General features: G+C 35.9%; 1 protein-coding gene across 1 annotated transcript in view; it reads right to left on the minus strand.

The window, feature by feature from the left end:
* The window catches only part of IL1RAPL2 (interleukin 1 receptor accessory protein like 2), a 1,152,078-nt gene that overhangs the window by 16,979 nt on the left and 1,114,895 nt on the right, over window positions 1–20,204 (minus strand). Inside the window, exons 8-9 of the mRNA XM_019431771.2 lie at window positions 14,795–14,940; window positions 4,640–4,783 (exon numbers count right to left, since the gene is read on the minus strand). Coding sequence (XP_019287316.1) covers window positions 4,640–4,783; window positions 14,795–14,940 — 290 coding nt within the window. The remainder of the gene's footprint in view (window positions 1–4,639; window positions 4,784–14,794; window positions 14,941–20,204) is intronic.

Below are 20,204 nucleotides of genomic sequence, written 5' to 3' on the forward strand. Positions count from 1 at the left end.
AATATACATCCTTCCAGTATTGCCAAATTAGGTTTTCCCTTCACACATTTAGTCAGGGAGTTAATTTTGCTTTGAGAAAGTATTTTTTCCTCCTTTCCTGTATTGGCTCAGAGCCAGCCTTTTCAAAGAGAATATGTAAAATGTTTAAATATTTTTCCTAAAAATTATTAATGAATATAGCTACTCAAGCTATTAGTCCCCATTGATTTTAGAAAGGCCACATTGGAAAAGTTACAGTGGCTTTCAAAATTCCCTCATTTATAGAAAATTATTTTTAAAAGTTAATGTAGTGAGCATAGACTTAAATGAAACTGTTAGTATTTATTAAACCTAGTTACTTGCAAATAATAATTTTAAATGATGGGAAAACATTTTAGGATTTGTTTCTAAACACATCGATATTTTCCATTAAAGCAGACCTGATTAGAATATAGGTAAAACGGACTAAAAGGTAATTTACAGAATGAAGCAGCCACTCATCTATACCATTAATGATTTAGTTCTACCTACTAAATGATAGGCATATAAAGAGATATAAATACCCTAGGGTAGAAGTAGGTGGAACCCCCTATCTAGAGATATTTGAGGCAGGATTATATTGTTCTAATTCTAGTAAGGTTCCAATCTTCACCACCCCCACATGAAAGGAACTCTGGTTATTTATGTTATGATGGTGCCTGAAGCCAAAAGACTTTTCTTTAGCATGTCCTCTGGCTGGAAAAGGCTTCCATAAACCTTGGTTGGGTTACTTGATTGCCGAGAAGCAGATGCACATGAAGGACTGCACTGGATAGTTGAGATCATTTGGCTTACAAATGGGACACATTCCACTCTTATGCATAAAACACCACTTGGAAGTGAGAATGTTCATAAGCAATGCTAATGTAAGAACCTCCTGGTAATCTCAGCACCTCTGCCCCTGTTCCAATCAAGCTCAGGATGCACCTGCAAGCCCTTGACTTTCTCCAGCTATAATTACTCACCTGGGACTTAGAGCTGCTGATGATACACAGCTGGAAGAATAAAATAGGCCAAAGGACAAACAGATCCATTCCTATGAACAGAATGTATTTCATTGTTCTTAATGGATGGTGCTGCTTCCTCAAACTCCATAATGTCAGACTACATCCTGGTTTCCTCTGACTTCGATAACTTTTCTACTTCACAAACCTCCCTAAATTCAACTACTTATCGATTCATTCAACAATGATTTGTTGAGCATATACTATGAGCTAGACATCTGCAATGACTACCTGAGTCTTTGATCCATCTGACCAGGCCATTAGACTCATGCCTTCATTGCTTATCCTGATTAAGACTATTTGCCCTCCAGCCATGCCTAAACTCACATATTTCTCATCCTTACTCGCTTCACCTATACCCTAACATTGGTGATGCTACAGACTTTCTTCTAGAAAAATATTACTATATTTGCATATCCCAAATCAAGTTATGACAAAAAACATGGATGTCTTTGATGTGTGTTAACACCTACAATGTCTGGATAATAAATTTTACCTAACATTCTAGAAGCATATCATTCTTTGGAAAGTTGTTGTTTCTGATTCTAGTCATGTCCCTTTAAGATGAGCTAAAGATAAAGAGCTTATGGTGGCTGGACAGAACAGGAAGAGTGCTGTCAAAGCCACCATGTCAGATGTCCCAGAAGCTCTAGAATGCCAGCTAGTGAGCAAGCAGTGATGCAGATGCCACAGTTTACAAAAAATGCACTTCAGTATTATGTAGACAGCCAAGAAAACCTCATGAATAGCCACAGCTGCTGATCACAGAGAGAGCAAGATGGAAGAGCAAAATCAACAACATGATGCAAATAAGGTTAACAGGAAGGCCTGAAAATTGTTTTAAAACTGAATGGCAATTCCACAACACCACTTTGCTAGGCAAGGCTAATGAACCTTCCTTATGTTAAATCATGTTGACTAAGCTCATCTAAGGAACCAGGAAATAGAGAACAATGCAGATGGCAGAGCATTATAAGAAAGAGGGCTTGCACAGTGATCACCATAGGTATGTTGTTTCTAATGAAGAGAGAAGTTATGAGAAAGGGAACCAAACTGCTGAAGAATTTTCCTGTTGTCATACCTGTCCTTCCCTGTTTTTAAATTTTAATCCTGTTCACCACCAGGAGGCCATTCCTGTTTACAATCCAGTTCTTCTGGGGCTATGCTAAACACAGTGCTAAATCTTTAGCTTCTAAAGTGCAAAGACTGTGTAACTTTGTTGATTATTATATCCCTAGTGCCTACTATACTATGTGTATTGATCCAGATGAAGAATATAAGTAAATATATCATAAATAATGCCTGCCACGTAGTAGATACTTACTAAATTATTTAATGACTGAACAACTCAAAGGTCAAATAAGTGAAGCAGTCATTGTTTGGTGGATTAAAATGAAATGAATTTTATAAAAAATGGCTAAGAAGTAAAAGTTTGTTGGATTTATTTTATTTTATAAAAATAAGGCAGTTTTAAAGAACTTTCAGAAAATGCTACTATAGATATGAATCAAAGAGAAAACATGAAAAAAAGTATATGGGTAAAACTAAGTTGTGTCCATAAGATGTCAGAATATTAAATAAAGAAATGAAAAATTCAGAGGTTATCTAGCTGATATTTGGCATCATGAAACCGAGTATTTCTAAAAGAGCTTTAATATTCATTTATTCATCCTTACCACATACCTGTTGACTTTTTAGTATTCCATTCAGCTAGTACAGGTTGTGTATTTCAGGTCTAAGTTTCCATGTAGGACTATAAAATATTTGTGTTGCCCTTCCTAATGAAAACTCTTGAAATCCTTTCCCCCCACATTCCATTTTTCCCCCAAAAACAATTGATTTGGAATGAATACACAATTCTCTAACAGAAATGCTCTAGATTATTTGTTATCTTTGACCACATGGGCCACATTGGAGATATAGACACAAAATGGAATATTTTATCCCTGAAAATGTCCTATGATGCTAGTATCAATTTAATCTTACAAATACGTACTACAGCTGATCAGTTAATCTGGATTATTGAGTATGGGTGATGAAAATAATTAATTACTGCAGATTAACTTAATAAATTGTATCATCACTTACAGAGTATTGACAAATTGCTTATAATCATGACTCAAAACAAATTAATCACAGGAGCCTCCCTTTCATGTTCTTTCATATAGACAATGCATCTTTTACATTCCCAGTTGGATACTATAGCTCCTTGTTGGCACCTGGGAACCAGTGACTTTTTCCTTAGTAGCACAATTCATCTAGTTATTTTATGTGGTCAGGTAAGAAGTAATATTTTTCTATACTAATTGTTGTATATAGAAACTTAGTATAATTGACCACATTTTCATTTATATTGTTGGAGCATATAATTATGGTTGCAACAGGCCCTAATCTCTCACTTTGAAACTATGTCTGAATAAGGGTCTGTAATACTTCTAAATGGGCTGCTATGATAGGTAAACACACTCCTTTGATAAAAAGCATGCATATGTACGCATCAAACAGCACTTCTCTAATTTACTATGAAAACATAGTCAATTAAAAGCCACTCATATTATTTACATAATAGAAACCATAGGACCAAAATCAAAGATTCCTCAAAAAAATTCCTTTTTACAGTTACCACTCTGCCCTTCTTTTATCACTATAAAGATAAACAAAATTATGAGCCCTTCTCCTCTGAGGTAAGAGCATGATCTTAGCAAAATAAAACTTCTAACCTTCATTATTTCAACATAATGAAAACTAAAATTTAACCTTCCTTTTTAATGACTTACAAATGGACTTCTTTTTAATCTTGGCTTACCTAAGGATTCCACACACATATTTCCAAGACTTACAGTATTTCATGGGTGAGGGCTTTATGCATAAGGAGTGACATGTCATCATTTCTTATTGGTATTGACTTGAAATATGGTAATTTATTCTCTTGAAAAATTAAATCATTTTCAAAGCTCAATACAATGCTTTATTGCTATTTAATTCATAAGATTTCCAAAGGACATAGATAGCAAACATAAAATTATAAGCTACATTCTGAACTTCTATCCATTGAGGTCCTCTGTGAGAATGGTTCTATAATCATCAAAAATATGTAGGTCCAGATGCACTGTGAGTTTTAAAAAGATAACATCCATAGCTTTTAATCTGTTTCCTAAATGATTTGTTTTTTCAATGCCAGGAATGGCTAAAAATGATCTGTACCTGCATTTGAATTTTATGGAGGAAAATAATGGAATTTATTCTTAATTTATTTCTTAGTAAGTGGAAGGGTTTTGACAGCAATTGTTTTAGCTCCTGATCAACTAATGTCTCCTTGTTAAACTGTTAATTTGTAAATAATGTCAAATATATAGAAAAATTACAAAAATAAAATAGTTTCAAAGAACATCAATATATTCTTTACCCAGATTCACCATTTGTTAATATTTTCTCCCCTTTGCTCTCTTTCTTGATAAATACATATTTTTTTTCTAACCTATTTGAGGGGTAACTTGCCTTAGTCATAGCCCTGTAACTCTAAATATTTCATCACATATCTCCTAAGAATAGTGATATTCTCTTACATAATCACAAATCCATGCCTTTTAGAGTTTGAACAATAGGAGAGAGCTTACCATTGGTAGTTTCATCACCTCCAAAATGCTGTCGGTAGAAGAGCATTAATTCAATATTGTAACATTTGTAGATGATCACAAGCAGTACAAGGAGAAGGAAGATTGCTCCCAGGCCTCCTGCAAGTTCAATTTTGTAGATTAAATCTGGAACCAACAGAGTAAACAGGAAATGGTAATTAAACCAGCAACATTTGGGGTCTTTCCATATTTCTAGTCTGTAAGATGTACAGCCCATTCTGTTTTTTTTTTTCCAAAAGATTCTTGCTTAATACAGTATGTAGCTTTGTTCTTGACAGATATGTGTAAGTCAAATTTCATAAAATTAACTCTTTTCTAAAGATTTGAGTAATTTTAGTGTTGAAAGTGACGAGTCTATCTGAAAAGGAATAGTCGCTCCCAATTTTTTTTGAACACATCTAGATTTCACATATATATTTCTGTTTTAAGTGTATTTCACGGAACTGTTAGAACTGCCTTTTTCTAGGTCTAGGGCCAGTTTTTTGTTGTTTCTGTTAAATTACCTTATTGATTTAGAAAGATTACCATCTAGTACTTCCCAAGCCACAGGCCCTATATTCTTCTACATGAGAACATCGTCATAAAATTATTCTCAAAATCAAATAAAATTGAATGATCTGTCAAGATTTAATTGTTTCATTTAACCCTAAGAACATAATCCAATAGAAGATAACCTGGGGAAATCAGTTTATCCATTTCCACTACTTCTTTGAATTAATGACCATAATATGTATATGATATAATATGCCCAGTGGGGCTAAAAGAGAATGAGAAATCCAGGCTAATAACTTGGACTACTCAGCCAACAGTAGGCTACCTGATAGTAGCCCTCGGCTGCTTGAGTGGGGGACTTTTAGAACTCTAATAGTTAGAACAATTAAATCAACACATAATGGGAGGAGACATCATATATCCCAGACTCAGGAAATAGTGACTTACCTGTAGCTTAGTGATATTAACAAATGTAAGGTGTATCATAAAAAGAGGGGATAGTACCATGAAATTTAGAGATATGGGAAGTCAGAGGAGAATTTAGAATGTTAATTCATCAATGCCTACAGGAGAAATGCTGAATCTGAAAGACACCAGACCAGAGACATATTTTCCCCTATGGAAAAGGGACATTCATTGGTCTTAACATAATATAGATAAATTTGCCTAAAAGATTAGCTAACCTCCCCCTGATCTAAATCTGTAATTACCAAGTGACTTTTTTTTTTATTACCAATTCTGCTTACTATGTTACTAGATACTGGAAAAGACAGTGACATTCTAGTTTGCACACAAATTGTTTATGAGTTTGGTTGACAGCAATCAGCATCCCTGGATGGGTTAATTCTGGAACACTGTCAAAATCAAACTTCTGACCATGACAGACAGCCACTCCTGGAGATCCCTTGACAACCAGGTTGTCAGCCTTTCCCTGGGGATGTCTTTTGTTTCTATATAGGCTTATTGCTTAAAATAAATTAGTCAGGGGGTGCCTGGGTGGCTTAGTCGGTTAAGCGTCCAACCTCGGCTCAGGTCATGATCTCATGGTTCATGAGTTCGAGACCTGCATCGGGCTCTGTGCTGACAGCTCAGAGCCCGGAGCCTGCTTTGGATTCTGTGTCTCCCTCTCTCTCTACCCCTGCCCCACTTGCGTTCTGTCTCTCTCTCAAAAATAAATAAACATTAAAAAAGAGAAAAAAAAAGAAATTAATCAGGCTCAATATGAAGATTAAGATTAAGGAAAAAATAAACATATATATATATAATAGCTACTACACATACATATATATGTATATATATATGTATATATGTATGTATACATATGTATATATGTGTATATATGTATATAATAAATACTACATATACATATATATGTGTGTGTGTGTATATATATATATATATATATATATATATATATAACAGAGACTACAAGTAATATATATTATAAATAAAATTTTTAACCAGTCAATTAATCTATTCTCTAAGTTAACTTTTTGGGGCAAGAATCCTTTAGGAAAAATTTATAGATGAAGAATATGAGACTTGGTACTTTAATTCACTTACTCAAGGTCATACACCTAAGAATTGGCCAAGATCAGACTTGAGCCCAGATATCCTAATTTCAAATTCAAGACTTTTTATTCCATCACAGTTTTATAAGCTTCAGCCTGGAAATTGACAAAGGAGAGCCTTTTCCCTTTTGCTCTATAGAGTTGTTAGTAGTGTTTCATGAGAACATGTGACTTGCAGTGAATTTTGGTTTCTTATGCCCTTTTAATTCCAAGGAAATAACCTGAAATACAATTCACCAGGCAGCATGAAAGGACTGAGTGTATCTCTGGCACTTCACTGAAGGGTACTGAAGAATCCTATAGCTGTATCAGAGAGGAAAGAGGGGCTCCCTAGAGTCCAGAATATGAAGAAAAGTTTTAGGTTTCATGGGGGGAGAGGGAATTTGGTCTTGGAAAGGAAGTGGAGGGAAAGAAGAGATAGTGGAAGACAGAGACAGTATGGCCCACCAGGAAAGTCACTGAGTGAAAATATAAGAAGCATAAATAAATGTCACTCTTTCAGTAAGGAGATGAAGTAATGATGGAAAAGGGAAGGGAGTGGGGCTGCTGTGAGAGACAAAGTATGTTAATAAGGATTATTATGAGGGGAACCATAATGAGTACGGATAGGGAATTGGAATCTATCTCTGTCCTGCCTGCTGCAAGACGTAGTCATTTTGAAAATTAAGCCCCAAAATTTCAGGTAAAAAAATCCTACCACACATTAGCTCTGCCTCCTCCCCTCTATATGTAGCTCCCCAGGAGCCATTGCCTGCCTCTATAAGGTTGGTAAGGCAGGCTTGCTTATGAGACCTGTGTGGGGCTACAAATATCAAAATCTTTGCTGATTTTCCCACCATCTTACATAAGTTGTGCATTCTTAACAACCAGTGTTAAATGGACAGATCAATATGATTTTTTTGTTACTCAGGAAACTGACTTTTCTTTCATCTTAGGACATTGATTGGCTTGATGCAACATTTTTTTCCTGCTGTAAAATGTTCATTTTATGTTGTAAATATTTTGGACTCTTTCTCTTTCCATATCTCTCTGTCTCTTCTCTGCTTCTGTGTGTGTGTGTGTGTGTGTGTGTGTGTGTGTGTGTGTCTGGTCGGAATAGATTTCAACTGTTTTAAAAGTCACCAAATGGGAATTTTTTCAGCAATTTCTATGTTATATACAAAGTGGACTTGTTATTAGGTAGATGGAAACTTCAGCAGTAGGAACAATTTGTGCTCTCAAGTAGTAGGCACATTTTTCAGCAGTACATTTATGGAAGAAAACCATGGTGTGAAAAGTACTTTTGTGGTTTGGGGGTCCATTTTATAAAAATGTCTTTGAAAGATATTACCTAATGATGGCTGTTTATGTTTAAAACTGTGCACCTCTCTGAGACTCAACCAGTATTCTTTCATTCAACCCAGGCAGAGCCATTAAAAAGGAAACATGAATCCTATAATCAGAGGGCAGAATGGCCATCACCAAGATGATGCTTGGTTTTTCTTTTGTCTTCTGTTTTCAACTGCCATTTTCCATCTCAGCAGGATCTGTGCTTCTAGAGACATTTCCTGAGAAGGTGAAAGCCATTTTATTTGGACTGTGACTTATATACACATCACAAATACAGTGATAGCCGTAACAGCAAATATTTATGGGATTATAGCTTTTTGTAGGCACTCAAAGTACAAGTTCTTTTTAACCTTCTTAGTTTGAACCGAACAGTTTCTTCACTTTGAACCTGAAGATCAGCATCATAGAGTGAGACAAATAGCAGCTGAAGTCAAGGGAGTAGAGAGGGAAGACTGGAAATGTTTTGAGCTAGCTCATAAGTTGGGAAGCAGGTTAGGAGATCCCACCTGAGGGTTTCTTTACAGGTTGGGGGTTCAGGGTGGGGCAGTAGCACCGGGAATGAGAAGAGAGGGATTCAGTGATATGTCCCGGTTTGTAGGAAAGGCAGTATGTGCAGAGAAGAAACAATTACCAGAATTTCCTTAGCATAAATTCAGTCATGGTACACACACACACACACAAACACACACACACACACACTAGACTACTTACTGATATCTTACTTATAATTGTTGATAGTAGTTCATCAGAGAGTGAGAAAGTGGTAGGTGCAGGTAAAAGACGCATAGGTAAGAATGTCTTGCTCTGAGAAAGCCTGACCCTGTTAATTGGATATATTAGACACGAGTTTTCACTTTACGAAAGGCCTTTTCACAGTAAGGATTCATCAAATGCTTCATTATTATCACTTAGGGCTTTTTCAATATTTGACTCATAGCTCATCAGTAAGTTGTTGTTCCATTAACAAACATCATATTCATATTCTGGGTGAAAACACTGCAGCCACTGAGGCCAGGCTATGCTGTGATAAAACCTGAAATGTTTAACTCCAAAGGAAACATCTTGAGTTTTGCAAGACAAGCCAGAGCTCAGTCTGATAAAAAAGGTTGGAGCAGGGCCATAGGGCTTCTCCCTCTTTTCTGGAGCTCTACCATATTGTTGAGAGCTCCTAAGGAAAATAGAATAAAAGAAGATGAACTGCATCTTTTTGCAAAGCACAGTGAAAAAATTTAGCCGCTACCTAAAACAGGGAGTGCACACTGGTATAACATGACTCCTCAAAAGGTTTTGTTGTTCCACGTTTCCAAACAACGGACACCAATATTTAAAACTCAAAAGATTTCATACCTAGTCACTCAGCTTCACTTGAAAACTCAGAAATTCTCTTATCCTTGAGTTTACATTTCAGCAAACATGGCATAATCTACTAGAAAAGAATAGTGACTGCCCCTTTAAAGTGAGGCATGTTTTCTCTATCCTGTGTTTTTTTTTTTTTTCTCTAAGATCCAACCTCTTAAAAAAAAAAGTTTACTATCTGCCTGGCCCCTGAGGTCTTAAAGTTTTTAACCTCCAATGTGGAAAGTAAATGTCTTTTATTTTTATTTTTTTTTTTAATTACATTACCCATCTTCCACTGTAAAACCACCATTTATTGTATATCTTTTAGAGTTTCATGATTCACATACAAATAAATAGTTGTAGTATATAGGTAGTGTTTCTATGTCCCTCTTTTTTTTTACAGAAAAAAATTAGCATTCGTATATACTGTTCTGTTTTCATTTAATAATAAATCTTAAAATCTTTTTATGCTGGTACATAGAGAATTGCTTCATTGTTTCTTTTTTTTTTATTTTTTTATTTTTTTTTATTTTATTTTTTTTTTAAAAAGAATTGTATATTTATTTATTTATTTATTTATTTTTTTTAATATATGAGATTTACTGTCAAATTGGTTTCCATACAACACCCAGTGCTCATCCCAAAAGGTGCCCTCCTCAATACCCATAGTAAATGTCTTTTAAAAGAGACATGCGGGGGCGCCTGGGTGGCGCAGTCGGTTAAGCGTCCGACTTCAGCCAGGTCACGATCTCGCGGTCCGTGAGTTCGAGCCCCGCGTCAGGCTCTGGGCTGATGGCTCGGAGCCTGGAGCCTGTTTCCGATTCTGTTTCTCCCTCTCTCTCTGCCCCTCCCCCGTTCATGCTCTGTCTCTCTCTGTCCCAAAAATAAAAATAAAAAAACGTTGAAAAAAAAAATTAAAAAAAAAAAAAAAAAAAAAAGAGACATGCGGGGTGCCTGGGTGGCTCAGTCGGTTAAGCGTCCGACTTCAGCTCAGGTCACGATCTCACGGTCCGTGAGTTCGAGCCCCGCATCGGGCTCTGGGCTGATGGCTCAGAGCCTGGAGCCTGCTTCCGATTCTGTGTCTCCCTCTCTCTCTGCCCCTCCCCCGTTCATGCTCTGTGTCTCTCTGTCTCAAAAATAAATAAAACGTTAAATTTTTTTTTTTTTTTTAAAGAGACATGCATTTAGATAGCCCAGGGCAGACACTAGTCAAGAGAAAATCACAGATAAATCCTCTCTTTACCAATCCCTGTTATCTATCCCCACCCTATTGCTCTGGCCCTCTAGGAGGAGCATTTTCACTCAGCAAATATTTTTGAGCACTTACTATGTTCTATGCACTAGGGATACAGCAGTACATAAGGCAGAAAAAGTTCCTGTTGTTGTGGAGTTTACATTTCAGTGGTGAGGGGGGAAGATAAGAAGAAAACAAATATGTAATAAGATATCAAATAGCAATAAGTACAATAAACATAAATAGAGCCAAGAAAGAGAAAAAAAAGTGATGGATAGTTCAATGAATGATTAGATCAAGAAAATATGGCATAAATATATATGATGGAATATTCTTTCACCTTAAAAAAGGAGGAAAATCCTACCATTTAGTACAACATGGATGAACCTGGAGGTTCATTATACTAAGTGAAGTAAGCCAGAGAGAGAAAGGTAAATACTATACTGCATGGTATCACTTACATATTGAATCTAAAACAAAACAAAACAGAACAAAACAAAACAAAACCTGAAGTCATAGTAGAAGAGAGTACAAAAATGGTTGTCAGGGGCCGGGGCTAGAGGAGGAAATAGGGAAAAGTTGATAAAAGGGTACAAACTTTCAGTTGTAAAATGAATAAGGTCTGAGTATCTAATGTAGTTGATAACATTGTATTGTATAATTGAAACTTTCTAAGAGGAACTTACAGGTTCTCACCAAAAGAAAAAAAAGGAAGGTAAATATGTAAGGTGATACATATGTTAATTAATTAACTCAACAGAGGTAATCCTTTCACAATGTATATGTATATCAAATCATCCTGTTGTATACTTTAAATCTCTTATAATTTTGTTTCTCAACTTTACTTCAGTAAGGCTTAAAATGTTTAAACAAAAAACTTCAGATACCTTTATACCTTGGTCATCACAGACAAAGGGAAGGCAGAGAAACTGAAACAGTGCCTGCCCTCAGATTTGGCAGTGAAGGAGATGAAATGGACCTGGCACACTGATTTAAACCGTATTAAAATGTTTAATATTCTAAACCCCCCCCCCCCCCCAAAAAAAGAAAGAAAGTGATGGGTAGTACTCTTTTATAGAGTGTGTCCAGGGAAGGCTATTGAGCAGGTAATATTTAAGCAGAGCCCTGTATGAAAAAAGTGAGTGAATCATAGGAACAGCTCGGGGAAGAGTGTTCCAGACCCAGGAATTAGTAAATGCAAAGACTATCAGATAGGACTATGCTTGGTGAGCACAAGAAATAGAAAAGAAGCTAGTGTGTGTGATGTTTGAGGCAAATAGGCAGATTGTGGTAGAAAACTGGATCAGAAATCACAATAGATTGTCATGCATTGTAGGCCATAGTGTAGATTTGGGATTTCATTTTAAGTGTAATGGAAAGGGTTCTATAATTGGAGGGTTCTGATTAGAGGAATAATATGCTCTAAGTTATATATGAAAAGGATCATTCTGTCTGGCTGCTGTGATGAGCACAGACTGCAAGGGACAAGAAAGAAGCAGGGAGGCCAGTTAGGAGGCCATTGCAGTGAGCCAGGCAATTGATGCTGGTGGTTCAGACCAGGGTCATTAACAGTGAATGTGGGGAAAGACATCAGAGTCTGGACATGTTTTGAAAGTAGAGCCATGGGATTTGGTGGTGGACTAGATATAGCATGTGAGTAGAGAAAAGAAAAAGTCAAGGTTGACTCCTAGGATTTTGGCCTGAGCAACTGGAAGAATGGTGATGGAGATGGAGAAGGCAACTGGAGGATCAGGTTTATAGGATGGAGAAAGCAAAATTCTTGTTAGGGACAAATGAAGCTTGATATGCCTACTAGATACATCCACTAGTGGAGTTTTTGAGTAGCTGTTGAATAGGCAGTTAGGTATACAATTCTGGAGTTTAGGAAAGATGACCAGGCTAGATATATAAATTTAGGAGTTGTCAGCATATATGCAATAAGCAAAACCATGAGATAGAGATGGAATGAAATCATCTAGGAAGTGAATGAGAAGAGGTGACCTGAACTCTGGGGAACTCTAATATATGGAGATGAGAAAGATGAGAATTAATATTCTTAGTTATTCATGCTTTAGACATGTTTCCTTGAGGAAGCCATGGGAGGTAGCAATTTTACAGTGTGCCTTGGTTTCTACTGTCAGATTATTAGAAATTTTAAGGGGTGCTAGTGGTTGTTTTACTTATTAAATAGAAATAAATTTATTTTTAAACTCAGATAAGGCTATTTCTATCCCTGCTGACTGATAGGAACCCTGCTACCACCATTGTTTTTCCTCATAGCAGTAACACTTGTGCAATTTTTTGTTTGTTTGTTTTTTAATTTTTAAAATGTTTATTCATTTTTGAGAGAGAGACACAGAACATGAGGGGGGGAGGAGCCGAGAAAGAGACACAGAACTCAAAGCAGTTTCCAGGCTCCAAACTGTCAGCACACAGCCCAATGTGGGGCTCAAACTCATGAACCCAGAGATCATGACCTGAGCTGAAGTCGGACTCTCAACCAACTGAGCCACCCAGGTGCCCCAAATTTTTTGTTTAATGTTTAATATTTACCTTTCTTTGTACCCTTCCAGGCTTGGGGATGTCTATTTTATTCATCATTCTATTTCCCAGTACTTAGCACAATACTTGCTATACATGATCTTCAATAATAATAGATAACCTTATTCATTCATTAATGAGACAGGTTCTAAGTATTAATTAGTGGCCAGACATTGCCCAATTTTCTGAAGATACAGAGGTGCTGAAAACCCTGGGTTGGATGATCTCTGAGCCTAAAATAAGACTGGAATGACCAGGAACAAAGTGATCTTTGCCATAAGGTATCTGGACATGATCAATGTCTGCCCTTTATGTAGGTGGACTTATGTGGTTGCCTAGTGCACAGGAGAAATAATTCAAGTTCTGTATAATAACAAACACTGAGTGTGGTATATTTTACACTACATAATTATCATTTGAGTCTCAAAGTGCCTCTACAATGTAGATATTATTATCCCTGTTTTACAGATGAGAAAACTGAGGTTCAGGATATTTAATCAGACAAGTTAGTCCTACTGAATCAATGGCTGAACAAGGATCTACTCAACCAGGGTTTCCTGATTTTACTTTCCATATTACACTCCTTTATACTAAACAAGCAAACAAACAAACAAACAAACAAAAAACAACGCCCTTATTTTAAGATGGAATCAAGTCCAACTGAATAAGAAATGGTACTAGAGAGATAAGAGCATTATTCTCAGAATAATGACATTTTCTTGCTTCTCCTAGAACTGCTGGTCAAGGTCAAGTACTAGGGTTGGCAGGAAAATAGAAATTCCATCTTGGTTAAGAGGTACAACTAGTGACCTTGTTGATTGAATGTGTTCTATTGCTCTATAGCCTAGACAACAAAAACATTGATTGGGAACATTTGTTCTGTTACATTTACAAAAACCTTTGCCAGATGCATACATACAGAAATATTTAGCCTTTTGCAGTAATCAAGAGTTGTGACAGGGTAAGAGCCAATCTCAGAAGCTGCTCCAGCTGCTGGGATTGTTGTTCCTATATTTGCGTTTATCTCCTTTATTTATAAATTTACTTTCTTTGCCCATTATATACAATTTCCACCCCATCCGAAAACAAAGTTAGAGAGGGGTTTCCATAAATGCCAGATTATTTTTAAAATATATGTACCTATCAAAGGCCTCTTAATACCAGGTCACATCATGAGATATTATGTATAATGTTTATTATGACAATTATAAGAATATTATGATACTCTTTATTATTTCTATTTTAGTCAGGGAATAAAAAAGTGGCTTTGTTTCTCATTCAATAATAAAATCCCTAGTTTTTCACTTAAACAATATAAGATGGTGAAATATAGAGAAAAATTTGAATGCCAATACGTATTAAATTTTATGTAATACTTATAACTAAGGTACATTTTATTTCACTGAACTTAACACATAACAATATTTCATTTTTAATCTATTTCCTAATGGTATAGAAGATTATAGGTATTTTATGCTACTATCCATAGCAATAGAGATATTTTTCCTTAAAAAGACAAAATGCTTAATAGACATTTGTGCTAAATGATGAAACAAGGCCAGTAAGCATATTTAACTTCAATAGTTACTTGGTAGCTAAACAAACCATAGTAATAGTTAAAAAAATAAATACCCTTTTTACGCAGCAGAACACTGGCATGTTTCCGTCCATTTCGGTTTTCCACATGGCAGGTATAATTTGCCAGGTCAGCCTCCACCACTGAATCAAAGATGAGTGCCAACTCAACTTCTTTTTCTCCAAGATGCTCTTTGAGGAGCCTGAAATAAAGACAGTATTCTTGGTTGAATTCGTCTGATATGGGGAGAGACCAGTCATGCAAAAATTGCAGATGATTATGTAGCTCACAAAGTCTCCATTGGGTATGGCAAATGTTGACTGGGTATTATGTATGGAACCTTCAAAAAGAAAACACAATGGAGCGCCTGGGTGGCTCAGTCGGTTAAGCGTCTGACTTCACCTTTGGTCATGATCTCACAGTTCATGAGTCTGAGCCCCGTCAGGCTACATGCTGTCTGTCCAGAGCCTGGAGCCTACTCAGATTCTGTGCCTCCTTCTCCCTCCACCCCTCCCCCGCTCACACTCTCTCTCTCTCTCTCTCTCAAAATATGAATAAACATTAACAAAAATTAAAAAAAAAAGAAAACACAAAAAGTGACTCTTGATGTGAAGATCAGATGGAAAAGGAAATAAGTGAGGAATTCACTTAGCAAAAAGAAATATTACCATGCCAGTAGGCTTTGATAAATAAGCCAACATGATTTGTGTAGCAAAAAGGAGGAAACACTGGGCTCCACGTTCTAAGCTGAATTTATGAAAACAAATTAGATGTTTGTACCATGGCATGAAGGGAAAAAATTGATAGGTGTAGTGTTTGTGTTTGAGGTTAGTTTTGACAACAGGGGGTAAGAAAGTAAAGAAGTGAGCTTTAAAAATGGTTGCCTTATAGGAAGTAAACTGAAAGTGGTTAGTGGCCTTCTATACCCGAATAAGCACGAGAAGTTTGTTTTCCACTTTTCTCCTGCATTTGTGTAATACAGGCATGTGCCCTGTGCTTTAATCTGCCAATGATCCTAGCCCACTGCCATGGTCCTGCCTTTTGCAGACACTGTTTCCCTTTGTCTTTCTCCCTTCGCCCCTCACAGGAAGAACCCTGCCCTGTATGACATTTTCTCATAGTCCTGCTTTTTGCTTTCTCAAGTGAAGTTGCAAAGGGCCTTGAATGGCCACGAATAAGTGTTCTTTACAGAGGAACTGAGTTGCCAGGAACCTTTCCTAAGGAGTGTGCCTCTTGTTTCTTTGGAAAGTTATATTCTCACCAATGGTCAGCTGCCTCCTGAATGAAGTGATAGTGGGCACCTTGCTATCTTTTCTGTCTCCTGCCTTTGACCAAAGAAAACAAGTCTACGTGGTGGCAATCCTGCCCTTAAGTTCTGGGGTGAGTTTCTTAAATACATGTTTTTGCAAGATAGAGAATTGGAGCACTGGAGTTAATTCTCCTTTTTGGACACTTGGTTATGAATGCAAAGACAAATGCTCTGATTTGCCGGCATTTAGCATAAAGCTGGAAAAGACAACTATGTTCAGGGAAAACCGGGTTCTACAGGCAGGCCTCAAGTTTACAAGCTCAAGCTGGGTCCTTACAAAGTCATTAAGTCAATGTGCCTTAAATTAACTCAGCTTTAAGTTGGGAAAAATACCTACCATACTTAACTTTGTCGTGAGGGTAAAATAGGTTAAAGTAATTGAAAGAGTGAATAGCACTATACACATGCAAAGGAATGTTATTAAACATCAACGTTTCATTATCAAAGGCAGATAATTTACATTTTGGCTCCTACAAAAATATTTATATTTATACTATATTAATATATTTAAATATTTAATAATTTAATATATTTAAATATTTATATATTAATATATTAAGATATTTAAAATTCAGTTGGCTTAATCTCTTCTGGTTCCCCTTTGAGAGAAAGAAGGGCTTAAAGTTGGGTTGGTGGAAGAGAGTTCCTGGAAACTAAGAGTCTCCCATACTGAAATATGAAGCTCAGATTATATTCCAAATAGACATGCTTTTAAAATTTACCCTGTGTCTGTACCCTCCCAATGATACACATATCTGAGAGTTCATAATACTGACATTTGTAACTTGAGTAAGTCTCCTGCCCTTTAAATTTATGTACCATTGCTGAACTAGACACATGTAAGAATTGTCTTAACCACATTTTACTGATAGTCTTTCTATTAACCTTTTTCTTCCTGGTTAATGTTGTAGTTTTCCTTTCTCAACATAGACCTAACCAAGGGAAAAATGGGAATTTACTGTCTTCACGGTTTGTATTGAATTTTACTTTCTCCATTTTCTCTGTGCTATGGGTTAATCTTACTACACGCAATTCTTTTAGTTCTATGTAACCTGCTATGGAAGAACCCCCTTTAGTGCCAGAAACTGCTGAAGCACCACAAATTAAGTTTGATTTAAAGCTTCATGTGTAGGGAAGCCACAGCCTCTGTCAGGCATGAGGAAGAAAGCTGATCCTATCCTTTCAGACCCAGTCTTTCCCTCTTCATTTCTAATGCAGTTTCCAAAAACAGATCTTCACAGGCTGCAGAAAGAATCTGAAAAATGATCCTTCGTCCATCTATTAATATATATGAGGTATCTTAATTATCAGCTCTTGAGAATCTAGAAGTGACTTGCTTTGGGGGAATTAAAGAGTCAGTTGATGTTTATATTTACAAATCACTCAGTAAAGCAATCAATTTCCTAACAAATATTGATATATAACAGTCAACCAATGATTCTTTGTCAGTCCCCTAATATGTGCATAGCTCTGGGCTAGACATTTAGTGTAAGATATATATAAGCATTAAAAAACAGGTCCCTGTTCTCAGAAATCATTAAAATTTAAACAAGAGAAAAGATCTACATAGTTGAAAAAAAATATGTAGACATAATGAAGTAAAGACGAGTGGTACAGTTTATGCTTAAAATCGACTTTCAAAGAGAGAGACTATTATTAAATAAATTAGCTGGAAAAGGTTTGAGAAGAGTCTGCCTAGACAAAAGGAATAAGGGAGTGTTTTCTGGGATGGAAGATAAATTTTGCAGAATGTGTGAAAGAGAGACACTGAAGGGATTGGTTTTGGAATAGAGGATAAAAATGAAGAGATTCTGTAATATATTTCAAATAACTTCTGAAGCATTTTATTTGAAGGATTAACGGTAAAAGCAAGTTACATGTAACAGCAAACACTGGAAAAATTAGAAAATAATAATTTAGTTTACAGGAATCACCACCTTCAAAAGTTTCAGTTAGGACCTTGTCTTAAAAACTAGTAAAAGTTTGAAATTTGTCACTCTCATCCTTATAATAAGAAAAAGAGCTGAAGAAAATTAAAATGAACAATTATTAGATCCAACAATGAGCTGAGGACACAGGGCAAACCGTTGCCCCCAAAACTTGAGAAAGAAGCAAATACTGAGAATCACAGTATATTGGGAGCAGAAACCAAGGAGCAAGAGCCAGTACAGGTAGAAACAAACTATAACTGATAAGTCACTGTAGGCCCACTATGGACTAGCCTGAGAGTTAAAAACTCCATGAAATGTAATCTTTGGAATACCCCACATTTTCATGAGTTTGCTTCTGGGAACCCTACCAGGATCTCAGGGTGAAGATCACAGAAAGATCTCCCTATAATTCTGTCAGAGGATTTAATAAAAGCAATCATCCCAGAGCACTCCGTGCTTCTTAACAAAGGCCTGTCCCTAAGGGAAATTCTTTTATCAGAGCCTAAATTACTTGAATTTTACCGAACCTAGCCTACCTGAGGGAAGGGAACTGCAATACTAAACTCCAGCTACCTCCTCAAGCTTTCCTGTCTCACTTAAAAAGAGGAGAAAAGCTGAGAAGCAGTTGTGAAGGTCATATTCAAAGGCACAGGCTCCATGAAAGACTGAGACTTTATCATAAGATTATAGAATGCTTACCACCAATCAGGCTCCTGTATGATAACAAGGGCTTTCAGCTGAAATAACTGCAAAGCTCAGACCCTATTTAAAAAGCAGTCTCTAGGAAAACACAAAGAAAACAGTGGAGACATAAACATGTACATTCTACGAAATTTTAGCCTCTTATACCTACAACTATAGCAAAGAGTAAACACAGCCTAACAAGATAAACATAAAATCTCACACTAAAAGCCTATTTACCTCAGTTCCTTTTACCTGGTGCATAATGTGTGGCTTTCAACAACAACAAAATATTACCAAAAAATAGTAAAAAGCAAAACAGAAACAAAAACAAAAAGCAAAAACACAACAAACAACAAACAAACAAAAAACAAAAACCCAAACCCCAAAGAATGTAGTCTGAAGAGACAAAGTACACATCAGAACCATAATCAGATATGGCAGATATTTGGGAATGATCAGACTGGGAATGCAAGAAAACTATGTTTAATATGTTATGTGCTTCCATGGAACAAGCGAACAATATATACCAACAGTATTAGACAATGTAACCAGAGAGATAGAAATTCTAAGAAAGAATCAAAAGAAAATGCTAGAAATAAAAAACTCAGTAACAGTAATAGAAATAAAGAATGCCTTTCATGGGCTTATCAATAGACTGGGCACAGCTGAAGAAAGAATTAGTGATCTTGAAGATATATCAGTAGAAATTCCTAAACTAAAATGTAAAGGGGAAAAAGTCTGAAAAAATGGAACAAAATATAACTCCCAAGGGATAATTACAAAAAGAGGAAGATACATGTAATGGAAATACCAAAATTAGAAGAAAGAGAGAAGAGAACAATAGAAATATTTAAGGCATTAGAGCTGAGAATTTTCCAAAGTTAATGAAACGGTCCAAACCAAAGATTGCAGGCAGCTCAGAGAATACCAAACAGAATGAATACTAAAAAATGTACACCTTGATATATCATATTCTAACTGCAGTAAATCAAAACAAAGGGAACATCTTGAAATAATCCAAAGGAAATAAAAGTACCTCTCCAAGAACAAGAATAGGAAATACATCAGACTTTTTCTTTAGAAACCATGCAAGCAAGAAAAGTGGAGTGAAATATTCAAAGTGGTGAAAAATATCCCAACAACCTAAAATACTGAATCCATATAAGTTATTTATCTAAAGTGAAGGATAAATAGACTTTCTCAGACAAATGAAAACTGAGGGAACTTGTTTCCATTAGACCTATCTTTCAAGAAGTGTTAAAAGAAGTTCCTCAGAAAAAAACGAAAATGATATAGTTCAGAAATTTGGATCTACATAATGAAAGAAATAGTGTTAGAGAAAGAATAAATTAAGATAAAACATTTTATTTTTCCTATTCATAATTTATCAAACATGTAACAGTTTGTTTTAAATAATAATAGCAATAATAGTAGTTATAAGAAGAAAAGTTATGAGGACCTAATGTATAGCACTGAGACTATAGTTAATAATATGGTATTATATATGTGAAAGTTGCTGAGAGTAGATCTTAGGCATTCTCA

The sequence above is a fragment of the Panthera pardus genome, unplaced genomic scaffold, assembly GCF_024362965.1.
Source record: "Panthera pardus isolate Hobbes unplaced genomic scaffold, ASM2436296v1 HiC_scaffold_27, whole genome shotgun sequence".
In the NCBI taxonomy this organism is placed as follows: Eukaryota; Metazoa; Chordata; class Mammalia; order Carnivora; family Felidae; genus Panthera; species Panthera pardus.